General features: G+C 41.7%; 1 protein-coding gene across 1 annotated transcript; it reads left to right on the top strand.

Annotated features, from left to right (window-relative positions):
* Positions 1 to 1,488: 1,488 nt before the first annotated feature.
* Positions 1,489 to 15,591, top strand: TSPAN13 (tetraspanin 13). Its single transcript, XM_068152486.1, has 6 exons — positions 1,489 to 1,598; positions 10,019 to 10,186; positions 11,518 to 11,598; positions 12,449 to 12,562; positions 13,234 to 13,344; positions 14,443 to 15,591. Exons 1-6 carry the CDS (start codon positions 1,536 to 1,538, stop codon positions 14,515 to 14,517), a joined length of 612 nt encoding a protein of 203 aa, XP_068008587.1. The 5' UTR covers positions 1,489 to 1,535; the 3' UTR covers positions 14,518 to 15,591.
* The last annotated feature ends 1,971 nt before the right edge of the window (positions 15,592 to 17,562 follow it).

Here is a 17,562-nt window from a genome sequence, read left to right as displayed (position 1 = left end):
ACCAGTAAAAAACAAAACAAAACAAACAGGAGGGGGAAAAAAAAAGGCAAAGCATATTATATTTACTTGCAGAACTCTGGCAAAATATCAGAGCATAGGGAAAAAAAAAGTTTAAAAAAAATAAAGTATCTGAGTGACAGACTAGGAAAGATAAAGCCTGCTGCTGTTCAGTCCCTTTCCGTCTCACTGCTGGCAAGGATTATTAGCCTGCTGTGGCTTCCCATAGCAGCTGGCAGCCAGCCAAATGACATAAAACACTTCCAGAATTTCCTTCTTAAATTGTTTTGATGACAAGTTCCTATTGAGAATTGTTGTGAATGCATCAGAACGTAGATGCAGCTTCCTCTTACTGACCATCACAACTTCTTTGGCACCAAACCCTACTGAAGGAAAACTACCGTGCTATGTACCCTTAGGAACTCGTCTCTGTATCTCTCAGTGAAGCCCAGCAAAAGGTAAGTATCTTTGACACTAACCCTGCAACACGTGTACATGCTGAAGGAGCTGGCAGCTATTAGATCTGTTGCATTTATTATAACATAACATACAGCAGAGTCCAGCCCATGGCAACATCTATCAAGACAATTAAAAACAGTAACAGAAATCTAGTACTGACTCGTAGGAAATTATTGAGAGATGAAAGATTTTGTTTCACTACCTCTAAGTACAAATATTTAGCCCCCAAACTAAGGAAATAATCAGACAGAAGTATGTAACAAGATGCAGTGAAAACATGACAACCAAAAGTCTGAGAAGTAAACATATGGATGAATAGCAGGTAAAACTTTAATAATACTCTAGAAAAATTTAATGCCTTCGGAAAGGAAAAACTCGTGTGTTTCCATTCGGTTACACAGGGGATTTGGACACCGATTATAGACAATACCATCATAGCAGGAACTAGGACGTACGCCTTGTGCTCTAAACAAGAACATGGCCGAGGAGATACCAAATCTCCTCCAGCTATCCCTATGCAAGGCCCCAGTAAGTTTCCCCTTTCCCAGCTCATCCCGCAGTCGGAGCACATAGCCAAGAGCAGCCCCTCGGCCGCCTCCACCACCTGTGGATGCGGCCCTGGAGCAGGTGAGCCCACAGCCGGAGCGTGGTGCCCGGTGTCCTGGCCCGGGCAGGGCAGCGGGCAGTTCCCAGCAGGCTGGCCACATTCCGCAGCCTGAGGGGTTAGTGAGGCTTCACCGACCTGCCTAACAACAGACTGGAAGAAAGGGGTGCAAAGCCAACACCCCCTGCCCCAATCGAGCACTGCCAGGAGGCGGGGGGTAACGCACAGCCACCGATGTCCTCCGCCAATGGGCGCCACAGGCCGGCGGACAGAGCGGCAGCTAGCCCTCCCAAACCCCTCTGCGCCTTCTCATTTGCATATTTTTACCTTTGCGCCCCGGAGCGGCCAATCAGCGGCTGTAGCGAGCGCCGCTCACCTGCTGCGGCCGCGCCCTCTCGCTGGCGGACTGCGGGGGGCGGAGCGGCGGCCTCCTGCTAAGCGGTTACGCGGCGGCGGTGGTGGCAGCTGTGTCGCGATGGTGTGCGGGGGCTTTGCCTGCTCCAAGAATTGTCTCTGCGCCCTCAACCTGCTGTACACGGTGTGTGGCTGTCGCCTAAAGGGGAGGTAGGGGGAGGGGTCTGGGCTGCCTTGATTTGGTGTTCCTCGATCTGCGGGGTCCGCCGCCGGACGAGGAGGGGAGGTGGCGAGTCTCGCTCTGGCCTGAGGCGGCCTTCTGTTGGCAGGCTGCTGCTTGAGGGCCCGGGGAATTAGGAGCTGGTGCGGCCGCTCGTCGCGGCCTGCGGCTGGGTGGGGAAGGTGGCACCGGTCAGGCTAAGCTTTGTCACCGCGGGGACGTGGCTCCCTAGGATCAAAATCCAGGGCGGTTCGGCAGCGGGTGGCACAGCTAACGCTGCTCGCCCGCGGGGGCACGGGGAGATGTTTCCTCTCCTGTGCCCCTGCCGCCGGGCTGGAAAGGGGCAGTGGTGAGGGTAAGCTCGGCCCGCAGGTGCCCCTTTTGCGTGTTCGGAAAGGTCGCAGCCCCAGCCCCCACGTGAACGAGAAGGGTTTATTTTGTTATTGCTCAACCGAGGAGCAGCTCCGGAATAGGAGCTGTTCAGTGACAGACGAGTGCCGTGACGGTGTATTGGGTCCTACGGGACCCGATTAGACCACAGCACACAAGGAAAGTCGGGGGGTGCGCTGGAGAGATGCTCGGTCACCCTGAAGAGCAGACTTCCCTGCTCTTCTCTAGGATGGACCAGCGAGTTACAAAGTCTTGCTGCTTCGGGGTCGTGGGAACATGTGTGAGGTGGGAAAAACAAAATAGCGTGCCGAACTGAAATAGCCGACTTACTGTGGAGTCCAGGCAGGTGCATGCTTTTATTTGGGCAAGCTGTAGGACAGAACAATAAAATTGCCACTTGTGGCGTAGCTGTGGGGTTTTCTTCACATTATCTATTTTGAAGTGGCACAGAAATAGCAAGAAGCAGGCACGTAATGGCTTCCTCTCACAGCACTGTGAGATACTGTGTCCTCTAATGTTTTGTGTTAACAACCGTGGTAGGGGCTGTCTTTGGACAGACTGAAATTGGGGTCAGCCAGTGCGCACAGGCAGTTGTATTAGTGCTTTTCTGAAAGGACTGCCTGATCTCAACTCAAGGCAGGACCGGGGAACAAACATATCTAACGCTATTCATTGGAACAAAAGGTTCTTCTAGCTGGAGGTTACTTGACCTGATGTTGATCACCAGGATGCAACATAAATGGTTGTAGAAGTGCCTGTGCTGAAGCTAGAGTTGATTGTTATTATGTTCTTTGGTGTACGAGCTGATCCTTGTTTTTGAATGGAAACCTTAATATAGGAGAGGCTGTGCAGTAGAGGAACTGTTCCATCCTGCTTTCTCTTGTCAGTAAAGCAGAGGTTAATGCAGGACTTCTGGTTGTTGTTGCTATTACTTCTTGAATGAAAGATTAGTGAGATAAATCTGTATCTAACAATGTGTACAAATCTCATTTTGATGTCATGGACAGCAGGTGTTTTTGCTGAAGACGTCACTTGTACTGCAGCCACATAGCAACAAGGTGTAAGGGGCCTGGTATGTCTTTTAGGAGTATTTGACCTCGGCAAGGGTGGGTTGATCTTTGGAACCTATGTAGTTCTGCTTGTGATACCTGTATGATGCACCTATGACCTTAACCTTCCTCTGATGTTACCTTGAGTAGAATTTACTTTCTGGGCGTCACTTTGGCATTTCATCTGACCTATACAGATCATAGCCTTTTGCTGAAGGGAAGGAATGATTTAGTTGAATTATACTAATTGGAACATTGTTACTGCTTGTGTTGCTTATTAGTTGTAGGCAAGTTGTAAGACTAATGCTTTTAAATTCTGATTTTCAGCAACAGCATTGGATCAACCGGTCTAGCCAAATGTGTAGATTTCTCAGGTCCTTGATTGGACAGAAACCTGACAGGGCAAGACTTGGATTGCAGTAGCACAATGCATGACTGACTTTTTTTTTTTCCCCTCTTTTTTTACCCATCTGGGAAAAAAGGACATAAGAGGAAGTACTTCATCATCATCTTTTAAAACAATGTTAATTCACAATACTAATTGATGGGAAGGGTGTAAGAAGAGATACAAGGTCAAATAAGTAACACCTCTTAAATGTTTTTCCAGCTGGCATTGATGTGTCTATCACATGCTTGGAATGAGTTAACCCTCAGAACTGTATATTGGAGGTTACAGTTCATATTCTGAGGTTTTGGGGTTTTTTTTAAACACTTCTAGAATAGGATATTGGAGCTTGTTTTGTTTTGTTTTAATGCTGTCTTGTTTTACTTTTTGCACTAGTATACCAATAATAATATATGTCCTGGCAGTAGGAAATCAGTTACTGGTTTAGGGCAAGAAACCAGAGTTGCTTGCTTATCGTTCTTAGCAACTGGTACTGTGCTGATGACTTTGGGTGCTTGTCTGGACTAAGTTAATGTCCTTGGGCCATGGTTCTATTTTAAAATTTGTTTTATGTGAGTAATTCTAGCATCTGTGCTGAGTATTGCTGACTCCAGTATGCTTCCATATGGGTATTGGAAGAGTAGAGAAAAATAATTGAGACTGTTGACTCAGTGTGTATATAGTGACGTGTATTGCCGGAATAAAATCTTACATGGAAGGACTGCTGGCATACAAAACCTTTAAAACGCTGGGTTTGGATAGCTGACCAATCTTGTCTTTATTTATTCAATCATATTTACATTTCCAGTCGAATGGCAGACCCACACAAACTGTTTAAAATGCCTGTCCACAGAACTCAGACAGATTCAAAGAGGTGTATGTAATTCAAGGCTTCTAATCTTCCGTGTATGAGAACCTTAGATGCTGTCTCCAGTAATATTTGCTCTCTTTAACCAGACAAGGATTTCCTTAGGTAGATGGTGTTCCTCCCAAGGAAGTTTTGAGTCATGTTGAGGTGTGAACAGTTGATATCTTACTTCAAATCAGATTCCCAGAAAGGAAAGGGAAATTCTTAAGTCCTAGCTAGTGATGAAAGAATGAAGTGGTAGCCAGACCACAAATCTTAAAAAAAAATCTTAAAAAACCCCCAGTCAGTTCATTTGGATGGTGTGTGCTGGTTTTGTCACCCAAGCAGCTACTCAATTATTGCTGCAGCAGCAGACATGATCTGTTTGTTGTCAACGTGTAAAGGTCAGTATGTAAACATTTTTCCTTTGTTTTGATAAGCAGGCTTTCAGTTTTTCTTACAAGTAGAGTGGCCATTGGATTTAAAGTAAAACCCCTGTGATAGAACCAGCACAGTTACTGAGGAGCCCCTTGAATGCCCTTTAGTAGACTTGTATCTTAAATCATTAGTAGTGGTTTTTTTTCTGACGCTGTTTTTGTGTGGAGTGAGATATGCATGGGAGAAAGATCTCTGGGGTCACCAAGCTTCTTGAAAGTGTTTCACTTCTTAAACAATTAATAAAGCAAGGAAGCAAAAGCAAACCTTTCAGAAGTTGTTTCTGCTACACAGCAGAAAGCTTGCGTTTCAAAAATCAATGAGGATCAAATGGGTCAAATCTCACAGCCATTTTAACATGAAAGAAGCTTGTAACATGTTCAAAACCAACAGCTAATAATATGAAGAATTCTGAGCTAGGAGTAATACTGAAAGAACTGTCTTTCATTATAAGGGACAGGAATGCTGCCTTTCACTTAGCATTGCTTGTTCCACATCATGTGTCTCAAGGCTGTTCAGTAACCAGGCTATGGTTTGCCTCTCACTTAAATAACTCATCTAAAGGTAGAAGATTCTGATTTCTGTTAGAAACCCTTTGGAGATGCCCAGAGCTTTATTTACTGTAAATGTAATGTACTTAATGTAATGCCCTTTGCTTTCACTAAAGCTGAAGAAGTGCTGTAAGGAGATGAAGCCTGCTTACAGGTCGGTTAGCTTGCAGCTGTGATGGAAATCAATTTAGCTTAGTCTTACCTCGCTAAAGATGCAGCACTGTGTACAGCCTATTGCTTAAGGTGGTGTTTTCAGATGAAATGCAGGGAACCAGAAGGATTGTATTCTGGATTCTCTATGGCTGTGCAGAAAAGGTTGGCCAAGTTGAAAAGGAGGGTGGCAAAAATCTCTAATTTCAAAATATATACCATTCAAGGCTTAAAAAATTAAGGCCCCTTAAAGTGGGGTATGAACTTATGTCGAGAGGGTGCTTCACTGTGTGTGTACCCTCTCTGGTTTTAGTTCCTGTTCCATATCCAACCTGACAGCCATTTGTAAGTATTTCCTTTGCTGATGCTGCTGTAAATGCTGTATAGTCTCTACCCAGGAATGGTGAGGCTGTATTTCTTGATATTTAAATTCTGAAATGCAGTTCTTTATAGCTCCTTTTTCAGCTGAGGCTGCAAGAAAACAGTGGGAACATGAAGTTCTGCATATGACTTCCTTCCTAGTGAGCAGTCCAAGCTAAATGACATGCTGAAAAGTTGCTAGTTAGTCAAAACAGCTGATTTGCTTGTGGCTTGCTGTTGAATGAAGGAGGAATTGGGTTTGATACTTGAGTTGTTTCTCACTGATGCTGTCTAGAAAAATAACTTGTCAGTACTTTGGTTTCTTTTTGTAATGTAGACCAGCAGCGTATGGATCAGTACACAAGGGGTAAGTGTGAAGAGAAACACATTTCTCCAGTATAGGAGTGAGGGTAATGAGCAGCTATATGCACAGAAAAACTTGAATTTAAAGGATAGAGCAAACTACAAGGTAGATGGGGCTTTGTGTCTTTCTTGTTTTGGTATTTTTGTTGCTTCTGAAGTAGTGTTTTATGCAGCAGTAAGGGGAAACAGCTCCAAGTACAATAAAGGCTAATGCTTTAATCATTTTAATAAGTTAACTGGAGAGCAGGACAAACAAGCTTGTGATGACTTTACTTCTGTGACAAACTTTTCTCTGCCGAGAAATTGTGATTATTTCTGAAACATCACTCTGATTTTCAGGTATATGTGTGTGTGTGTGTAAAAAAAATAAATATATGTAAAAACTGGGAGTCAATTAAAGTGAAATCTGATGCATTCCACTGATCTTGAACTTGCAGTTCAGCAGTGCTGACACTGGAAATAACAGTTTGTCTGTTGGTAGTATGCTTGGGTTTTGTTGGGTTGTGTTGTTGTTGTTGTTGTTTGGGGTGTGTGTTTGGGAGTTTTTTAGGTGATTTGGGTGGGTGGGTTGGCTGGTTGGTGGTGTTTGGTTTTGTTGGGGATTTTGGCTCTGTAGAGAAAGTGCTGGGATCTCATATTGAGAATGACTGCTCTTCCCTTAGGAATTGTGCTGCCCATAGGCTTGTTCCAGGGAAGCGTTTACTGAATTTCAAGTTGATTATTTTATATAGTGGATTATGCTAAGCCTGTGTTTGCATCTGTGCTTTTTAAATAAGGTTGCTTGGGTTTGTATTGATGGAGAAGGCAGTATTTAGTCTGTGAGGATATTAAATTGATAATGCTAGCTGTCCTATCTCCCTACACACACATACCCCATGTCTCTGTTGCTGTTCTGGTTTGTGGACAGTGTGTGCTTGTAGTATACCTCTGTGAGGCAAATAGCTCGACTGAGGTGGTAATAAATTCTTTTATGCTCAATGCCTTTTGGCCTTCTATGTCAACATGTCTTAAGTGAAGAGAACCTTTTAAAACACTTCTCAGAAGTGTTCAAGTACCCCTGAAAACTGTTCATTGCTTGTAAGAAGGTGTGGTGTTGATAGGGGTTTTGGGAGCTGGTGGTATTCTTGATTTAATGAGCTAAGTAGTAGAGAAGAATCCTTGCCAAGTGCTAAATCTGTCCCTTATTGGTTTATGGTGTGGAGAGCAGCAAATTTCCGTGGTGGAGGAGTTGGCTGTGGTGTGTGCAAGTAGAGGTTGGAATGGACTTCAGGGGCTCACCTGGCCAGGTTCCTGCTCAGAGCAGGATTTGCTAGCTGTGGCTTTGTCTGCTGAGCCTTGAAAACCTCTGAGAAGAAAGATTGTCATTTCTGTTGAACACAGTATCAAACTACCACTCCAAGCTGAACCTCTCAAGCCATTATTTGTTGTTGTCTCTTGTTTTGTGGTTGGTTAATAATGACAAGTGTTTGCCTTCATTGTTGTAAGGCACCCTCACCTTTGGTTGCTGTTAGATTATCCGTGGGTAGCCTCTTTGTTAAACAAAACAAACTCACCTCCCATCACTCCCTTTTCAAACATCATCTTCAAGGCTCCAGGCCATGTTTTTGACTCTTTCCAGGTTCTCAAATTCCTTTTCAACCTGGAGGACTTGAAATAGGACACAGTATTTGAGCTGCAGTCTCACCAGCATTGAGTTTTGTTTGATTGCTCTCTTCTTGGCTTTTCCTGTTCGCAATGAGAGCAGTCTCTTGGTTCCTATTCTACTTGACAACCAGTGTGATCCCCAGGTCTATCTTGGTAAGACTGTTGTTAAACCAGTCTGTTGCCAGAGTCCACTGTAGAACCCCAGGAGCAGAATTTTACACTGTTTCTGTTGGCTTATTCCTCAGGTTAATCAACGTCCCTTTGAGTTGAATCTCTCTTTGGATAGTCAGTTGATTTTCCTTATGTGATATCATTCACAAATTTTCTGAGAATTCATCCTATCTTATCACTTAAGTTATTGATGAAGGTATTGTATATTAGTGGCCCCAGCATCAGCCTTTGTGGTGCTCCTTCCTGCTACCAGATAGATGCTGAACCATTGATGGCTACCCTCTAACCTCTGCACTCCGGCCTGTTGCCTTTCAGTCAGACAGGCCAATTCTCCAACTCATGCCTTCTCAGCTTACTAATGAGAGTATTGTGGGGTAACCAGATAAGTCCTAATCACTACAGACTGGACTGTGATTTCATGTATTTCTGGTAGGTTGATCAAACCATTAGAAATTCTGGGTATCTTTTGGTGAGGTCAGGGGTTTTGGTGAGCTAAAACTTGGAGGTTGAATTGGTGTTATCAACCATTACAATCTGTGTTAAATATGTTACTTGTTGGTCTAACTGATTCAGACTAGGATGTTGGATATTATGTACTGGACATCTGATTTGGCTTTGTCTGCTGCTTCCCTCCTGTTGTACCTCATTACAGGTTTCTCTGCAGCTTTTCATGCTGAAATTTTTTGTTGTTGTTCTGTGTTTTTGGCATGGAAACAGGAAAGGCTGGAGCTTCCTGCCCTTGTAAACAATAAATCCCAGGGACAGATTCTGCCTGCCTTCCCTGAATACCATCTTTAAAAGGAAGGAAACAGCATAAGAGTGTTTTGGGTATTGAAATAGCTCCATGGTGAAGTCAGTCCTGTTTTCTTGGAGAAACATGCAGCAGAGGCAGGACACCTTTTTAATATTTTGCTACATGAAATCCTCAACAAACAGATCTAAAAATGTTTTTATGCGACCTTGTTAACGCTTGGTTTACATCATCAGCTATGTAGGAGTTTCTCTAATGATTTATTACTACTGTGTTCCTCATGACAGTAAGTCTTAGCAAAGGGCATTTTTTAACCTGTTCAGTGCTGTGGAGATGTATATCCTGTTTTCTTTAAATACACTGCCTCTTTCATAAAACATCTGGAAATTTCATTCTATTTCCATTCTGTGAGTTACCAGCAATGATTTTTAGCTTGTCAATTCTGTTATAATCTACGTTTCAGTATCTCTGGTCAATCACAAGAATGCAACATGGCTTGACTTGTAGATAGATTCAGTTGCAACAGCTCCACCTTAATGGCGTTGAAGAATATGCGTGCCTTAAAACATCTGGAAACAAAGTTACCTCTGCAATGAAGAGGAGGATTGTTTTGTTTGGTGTTGTGCTTCTCTTTATACTGGGAAGAAAAATTGTACCTTGCTAATAACTTTAAAGAAGGATGTTGAGTTGCTGGAACGAGTCCAGAGAAGGGCAATGGAGGTGGTGAAGGGTTTGGAACACAAGCCCTATGAGAAGAGACTGAGGGAGCTGGGGTTGCTTAGCCTGGAGAGGAGGAGACTCAGGGGTGACCTCATTGCTCTCTACAACTACCTGAAGGGAGGTTGTAGACAGGTGGAGGTTGGTCTCTTCTCCCAGGCAGCCAGTGCCAGAACAAGAGGACACAGTCTCAGGCTTCACCAGGGTAGGTTTAGGTTCATGTTAGGAAGAAGTTCTATACAGAGAGAGTGATTGCCCATTGGAATGGGCTGCCCGGGGAGATGGTGGAGTCACCGTCATTGGAGGTGTTCAGGAGGAGACTTGATGGGGTGCTTGGTGCCATGGGTTAGTTGTTTAGGTGGGTTGGATTGGTTGATGGGTTGGACGCAATGATCTTGAAGGTCTCTTCCAACCTGGTCCTATTCTATTCTATTCTATTCTATTCTATTCTATTCTATTCTATTCTATTCTATTCTATTCTATTCTATTCTATTCTATTCTATTCTATTCTATTCTGGATTTAGCTGACTCTATTAATATGCAGACTAACTTTGTTTTCTCTTCCCTCCAGCTGGTCAGCCTGCTGCTGATTGGAATTGCAGCATGGGGAATCGGCTTCGGCCTGATCTCTAGTTTCAGAGTTGTTGGAGTGGTCATCGCAGTGGGAATCTTCCTCTTCATTATTGCCTTAGTCGGATTGATTGGTGCAGTGAAACATCATCAAGTATTGCTGTTCTTTGTATCCTGATTCATTACATGGATTGCAGTTTAGTTCAAGCCATGTAAACAGCCTGCTCTGTCAGCTGATACTAATGTGGGAGGTGCTTTAGAAAAAGAACAGAAATTCACGGTCCTATTTTGGTCAAGTGCATTCTAAGTTAAACTTCCTTCCTGTTTAACTTTTATTCCATCTTCCTTTTTCTTCCTTGTTTTTGCTCTGAAGACAAACAATTTTTAACAATCAAAATACTTAAAATTTTTTTTGAGAGCTTTTTATGGTAGGTCACTCTATCATAGGTTCCTCTTACTGTGAGCTCAGTCCTGCACCAAGCTGGAGTATGTGAACTATTAATGTTTAACGACAGAGAAAGCTGATACTTCCAGATATCAAGCTGGCTGTAGCTGGCAGGGGAATGCAGTGTGGTTAATACAGGCTGTCAGGAAGCACTTTCTTTTCATACCTAATCTTTACTTGGGAACTCAGATAGGCTTTCTCAATATGCTCTGCTGCCCCTTTATGCTTGCTGACAGCATGTAAGCAGTCTTTGGTGTTGTCTTACATAACAAAATTGATCTGTTTGGAGGAGAAAAGAGAAAGATCAGATAAAATTCCTCTTTTACTGTTTGGGGTACTTGAATAAGTGGTGACTTCCACTTTACAAACACTTTAATTGTGTGAGAGAAATACCTGCCTCTGAACACAGCAGCCAGGTTGTGAGGTCAGTGACCAACTTTTGAAGTGTGATCTTTAGTATCAAAGTTTCTTTTTGTTTTATACTGTTTTCAGATGCATTAGTCCAAAAGCATGTGAGGCTGTGTTCTAGGAACAAGTTTTGCCTTTTCTTTTGCTTTCCTCCTTTGTTTTTCTTTTTGTTTGATTTTTTTTTTGTTGTTTGATTTTTAATCTAGGCTAAAATTGTCATTTGTAATTACTGACAAGACTGTGTCTTTGCAGGAAAAAAATTTCAGGATATGCAATACTGAGAGAATGATTTTACTTATTGCTTTATTTCTGGGCAGTACCTTGGAATGACAATATGACTCCCTAAAGCTGGAGAAAGTGGCTGTGGGTTTTTCTCTCTCAAAGCTTCCTTTATTAACTTTTATGCTCATGTTGTCTTGCTATGTTTAACCAAGGGATGCCAGCTATGTATAGTAGTAGCCAAAAGGAGATAATATATGGTGATTTAGTTCTGGAGACATTATTTAACTCATCTTTTCCACATGCAGTCAGAATGCACTTCTGCAGTTTTAAAGAATTTGTTGTTATCCAGTGGACTAAGAAATACTATTAGGCACATGTGTTATAAAAGCACAATTTCAGTGTGTATCCTTAACTATCATTTTTAGTACATGATTATTCTTTTGTTAGTCTTTATTGTCCAGTTTTCTGTCTCCTGCGCCTGTTTGGCACTAAACAAGGAACAGCAGGTAAGACATTTCCTGACTTCTTAGGTAATCTCTTTTATAATAGTATAAATTTAGAGTACACATGCATTTATTTTCATATATATGAAAGTAACTGTGTACCATAGAAAGCACTTACTTAATCTTCCACAAAATGGGGAGAGCATATAAGAAAGTCAGCATTATCCTTTTAAATAAGGACTAGACCTTAGGCAGTGCTTGGCTGTGATAGAAAGACATACATCTACCTTCTAAAAATTACTTTCAGCTGTCTGTTTTGGTGTTTTTTAAGCTTCCTGTGTAGGTTTCTGGTTACAAATGTAGCAGAATGTTATCTTGACTGTATCATGTGTTCAGCAATTTCAGATAAGCTGATGAAATGTTACAGTAATCATAATGTAAAGGCGATAAAGCCGCTGACTTGTTCTTGCATAATGGAAAAGGTTGCCACTACATTTGGAACAGAGGTAACCCTTAAACTGTGAAAGTAAAATCAGCTTCCGTGGGGTATGAAGAATAAGAATCAGGCAAGGGTACAGGGACTAAATAATCACCTTCCTACATGAAACTGCACTTGTCAGCAGTCATGGTTAGACCAGTTGGATGTCGCGTTTACCAGCAGTCTTAATGGGCTTAGGAAATAGGAAAGAAGGAAATGAATTTTAACCCTGAATGTGCTGCTGGTAGGTGCTGCTATTTCTTTAGCTACATACTCTGTTAGAACATTTAAATCGTACTTTAATATATTACTCTGTTAGACTTCAGGATCTGAGGCTTTTAGTTAGGAAATTCTCAGCTTGGCCTAGTGTACTGGTTTCCAATAAAATGCAAAGCTGTTCAATTAATATCGTGTGTATTTGCTTATCCCTTCTAGAGTCAACTTCTAGAGGTGGGATGGAATAACACCAACAGTGCAAGAACGGATATTGAAAGAAACCTGAATTGTTGTGGATTCAGAGCTTTTAATCCCAATGAAACCTGCTCCTCTGTAAGTTCTCCCATCGTGAAAAAGTTTACAGCTTCACTTGGTTTGTTCAGATATGTACAACTCTATCTACAGCTACCTAAAGGGAGATTGGAGAGAGGAGGGAGCCAGCCTCTTCTCCTTGATGACAAGCAACAGGGCTAGAGGAAATGGTTACAAGCTGTGCCAGGGGAGGTTTAGGCTGGGTATTAGGAAATAATTCCTCACTGAAAGGGTTCTCAAACATTGGAATGGTCTGCCCAGGGCAGTGGTGGAGTCACCATCCCTGGGAGTGTTCAAGCAGCGTGTGGACCTGGCGCTTAAGGACATGGTTTAGTGTCAACCCTTCAGTGCTGGGTCAAGGGTTGGGCTGGATAATCTTTGATGTCTCTTCCAACCAGATGTACTCTGTGAACTGTTTCTATAGCTGCAGAAAGCAGACTTTGTTTTGAAAAGTGTGAGGTAGTTGTTACAGTGATAGTAAGTTCTTTAGATTACTTACTGGAATTGTAATCACACAGCACCCTGCAAAGGTTGTACTCCTTTGTCATTTGTATACTTGGCTTTTTGAAGTCTTTTAAAGATGCTCAAGTTTTCTCCATGGCTGGCAGTCTTGTCTAGAGCTAACTAGATTGTTTTATAAATCAGTGAAGTGTCATTGGAAAATGGAGTGAAATTCTCTCTATCTGCTGCAGGATTGTTTTAGAAGTCACCAGTGTCAACCATGTGCACCAATAATAGAAGAATATTCTGGGATGGTGCTGAGATTTGTTGGAGGCATAGGACTCTTCTTCAGTTTCACAGAGGTGAGTAGCAGGTTAGAGAATTGAGTGCTTTTTTTCTCCTCTTCCAAGGCTTGGTTTTGTGAAACTATTAATTTTAGGGTATTTATTACAGGAATTCTCAGTACTGTCAAAGGAGTCAAATAATGAGGTCAAATTTTCCAAGCTGTCAGCTTGCTTAAGTCTGGCACAAGGGGAGCTTGTCTTTACTGTGGGAGTTAGTGCAACTTTGTTACTTAGGCTACAAACCACAACCAGATACCACAGGAAAACATGGTGCTGTAAACTTTAAGTTTGCAGGAAGATAGCTATTCTTCTCCCAAGTCTGGAGGTTTGGGGATTTTTTTTGTGTGCTTCCCCTAGTGTAAAGATTCATAGTTTCATGATGAGTCAGCTGTATTTGAAGATCAGGTTAGAAAGGTCTTTGTGCTTTAGTGTCCAGATTATACATACAATTGTTTTATTGATCAGTGGATAAAAATCCTCAGAGCAGGTCTCTCATAACACCACAGCAGAGCATGTGAAAATACTCCTGCTGCTTAGTGCAGTCTTTCAGAGAGTTTTTAGGTATTACAGCAACAGAAGGGATACAGCAGCTTGAACAGAATCACTCTGACATCTACCCTCAATTTGTTTACTAAAAATGTGAAGCTGGTGGAGGGAGAGAAGGTGGTGGTTGGAAAGAATGACAGAATTTGAAAGTGTGCTAGAAAAATAGCCTTAGAGTTAAGTGGTAAGTGCAAAATGAAATAAGCTGGAGGATTTGTTTATCACTACACTAAAATCAGGTGTTTGAATATTTATCATTTGGGGAAGGGAAAGAATAATTCAATGCTAGACATGGCTGTAAAAAATATTTTACATTGAAGACAGAAGTTTGGCCCTTTTTTGTGTGTTGTGTGTTTCTTCTTCCCTCTGTTGCTAGGTATGAATTCTGAGAGGGTTCCATTTTCTAATTGAGAAAGCTGGTGTGTGGTTGAGCGGTTTTAGCAATAGTAAACTACTCTAAGCTCAGGCACTGGATATTCATTGTCAGGATTTTGTTTAAAACAAGTATTGTAGAACTGTTGGAAGATGGGGTGGAGGCTCTCTGAGTAATAGTATCTTTGGGTTTTGTTTCAGATTCTGGGAGTGTGGCTGACATACAGATACAGAAACCAAAAGGATCCTCGTGCAAACCCCAGTGCATTTCTTTGATAAGTTTATGAAGGACTGAATCTTCCCTCTGCACCCTCTGCTTCAAAGTACTGTGGAATCCCTATTACAGATAAATACCAATGTACCCAAAAGAAAACTGAAATTTCCCAGAGCAATCTGTACTTTCCTTATTTAACATCCCAATTCTTTTCCTCCAAGAGTGTCTTTCTTGAAGTAGACTGGTCCATTCAGTAGCTGGGCAGAGTCAGACTTTGCCTCTGAGCTGGTTAAATAACTCTGCTAAGACTTTGGTAATCAGTGTGGTGAACTCTGTACAGTGAGGTTTATAAGTACTACTGGCTTCTCAAACAAAACAAACAACAACCAAAAAACACCACAAAAAAAAAGCACCCAGAACCACCAAAAAAACCCCAAAACCCAACAACCAACCCAAAAAAGCCCCACCCAAAAGTATTTCCTGATGTATCTATTGATTACAGAAATTGACAAGATTGCTCATTAAAATGCTGACAACATACAATGGATGGTTGGACTGTATGATTTGATTAGGCTTTAGGATGAACTCCAGTCAACTTTTTGTCTCTGTAATGGTCTCCCTCTTTCCTGTTAAGGTAAAACTTAGTGCACCTAAGTATGTGTTAACGACTACTGTAGTCTTCACCCCTCCCCTTCTTTGTTTGTTTTGGCTTTCTGGTAGCTTTAGAGTTTTGTTAGAGAATAAAAATAATTCTTGACTTCTAGATGGCTATCTTCACTATGAGAACAATGAAGAAAACCAGAAGAATGTAATCTGCAGCTGATTAACTTGAAACTTTTTTGTTCTTTGACAAGTGAATGAAGTTTGGTATTTGCACAACCTCAGAATCAGTAGTGTTTTGTAATCTTTAATGTAAAAAACTTGATGTCTGGGAAATTGTTGTACAGCTGATTTTTCAGATGGTGTAAAATCATTGTTACAATAACTTGGCTGTGTATGTTCTTCTGCCATGCAGTTCATGAGAGATAAAATGATGGGGAGTGGGGCAGAAAGTGTTGGTTTCCAGTAGTTTGCTTAGTTTTTGTTTGTTTGCTTGCTTTTTAAAAGAAAAGGATTAAAGTTAGAATGGTACATTATCCCTGTAGTATTGTTTGAGCTGAAGGAAAGCATAGTCCCTCTTCCAGCTTGTAATACACTTGATGCATCAGCTGGAACATCAGACATCTAAACCACCCAAGGTACGTAATTGTTACATTTGGTTCTGATCACACTGAATTACAGACCTGCCCTGCACTTTTTCTTCATTCACTTTCTTCTGGTAGGCAGCTGCTGTAGCCTTAAAGCCAGCTCCTCGGGAGGAAAAAGAGAAGAGTATTAATGCCATCTGTCAAGGAATGGAGCAGCTGAGCAAGGATGAAACAAAGACAGTGAGGGCAGACAGAAGTGGGTCTCCCTTTACTAGGGAGATGTCTCCCTTCCTTCTGCAGAGGAGGCAAAAGGTTGAAATACACACCCACTTTCAGACTTCCATTTGCCCAGTGCTCCTAAAGAGGAGTAAGGGACAGTAAGAGTTGAATCTTAACTGCAGAGGGACGTCAAGAACTCGCTAAGGACAGCTTCTCTCCAGGTGTAGTTGATTCAACATCTGCTGTCAGCGCCATCTCCTGGTGTTTGGTTTGCGAATGGCTGGTCTGTTGAGAAGTAGTGATGTCTGCTTCAAGCATGTACTTGTACATTCACTGTTAAGAGCCCACTCGTGTGCTGAAACATCTTGAGAGCCTTCAGGCTATTACTGAAGTATAAAGTAAATGTATGCAGCTTTTTTTTCCCCAAGTGTGGTCCTGTGTAAGCAACTAACCAGCCGTTGTCAAGAGGACAGTGCTCATCTTATGGCTGTCTTTAGCAGCAGTCAATTTTCCTATTCTAGATAGGTTCCATATTTTCTACATTACTGTAATGAATTAAAGGAGGGGCTTTCAGAAGAGGGTGTGTGAAGCTTGAAATAATACCACATTGCTGCTTCAAATTTGACTTTTATTTCCCCCCCCCATTTGTTCTTTGTGCTTAGTTCTGGGTAGATCGGGTTTCATGAATATAGTAGATAATATTGGAGTGTGAATGTGCATCACTGAGAAAGTACTGAAAATGTTACTACTTGAGAAACTCAAGTCTCTGAATTTTAGTAGTCAGAAGGCAGATCAGTGGAGCATATGATTTGATTAAAGTTTTTCTGTCCTATTAATAATACTTTATCTCTTCAAGACTGATTTTAAAACGAAATCAAGTCAAAACAACAACAAAACACTCAAAAGCAAGCCAAACAACAGAACACAACCCTTGACATTCACATCAGAGATGTATATTCACTTTCATAACCTAAGAGAGGCAATAAACCACAGTGTCTGACCTTGGTTTTGAGGGGGAAGAGAGCAGCCTCCCTCAGGAGAGGTCTGACTCACACCTCAGTGTACATGAAATGTACTCTTCTGAGGTGTGAACATTTCTTACCAATATTTTCTCTCAAGAAAATTTGGATCATATACATTTTTTTGGATTGGTTTCTAGAGAGGCATTTTAATTTGTATCTGCTTGCTCGAGAATGAGACTTCAATTGTAGCCATTATTTTCTAGAGGTTGTTTCATATATGAGTATCAACAAAGTGTGATTTAACTTTGGGCATTCTTAATGTGTCATTAGATATCTTTTGCTCTTAGTTCTGTTGAAGTGCTTTCTTCAAGCTTGTTGTGCTGAAAAATGTAGAATTCTGTCTTGACTTCCTTCAAGACCCCCACACTTTGATCCCATAAAAATAGTTATAAAACTGTTGTGCATCTGTGCAAGAAAGTGAAGCCAGATCTTAGCTAGCATGCTAGTATCACTCTACAGCCTCTACCTCCTTTCATATGAAAAGAAGTATTAAAAAAAAAGGCAAAAATGCTTGCATCACTTGAATTGGTACCTGTGAAAATGTACCCTTAAAACCTGTAGCTGATAAGGGAATAGGAGGGTGATGGAATGATTAGCTTGCATGACTATCTCTAGACCTAATTTAAAGGTTGTCTGAATGCTGATGCGTTTCTGGAAATCTGCTCATGTGCACTTCAAG

Source organism: Melanerpes formicivorus, unplaced genomic scaffold (genome assembly GCF_026170545.1).
Source record: "Melanerpes formicivorus ecotype bairdi unplaced genomic scaffold, bMelFor1.0.p_v2 SCAF_23, whole genome shotgun sequence".
NCBI lineage: Eukaryota > Metazoa > Chordata > Aves > Piciformes > Picidae > Melanerpes > Melanerpes formicivorus.
Note: the sequence above shows the minus strand (reverse complement) of the source record. Positions and strands in the feature narration are given on the sequence as shown.

Bases quoted from the DNA above. Each gene is read 5' to 3' on its own strand.
- TSPAN13 (XM_068152486.1), top strand. From the start codon at position 1,536: ATGGTGTGCGGGGGCTTTGCCTGCTCCAAGAATTGTCTCTGCGCCCTC. The intron at 1,599-10,018 runs GTGTGTGGCTGT...TCTTCCCTCCAG, and splicing joins CCCTCAACCTGCTGTACACG to CTGGTCAGCCTGCTGCTGAT. The intron at 10,187-11,517 runs GTATCCTGATTC...TATCATTTTTAG, and splicing joins ATCAAGTATTGCTGTTCTTT to TACATGATTATTCTTTTGTT.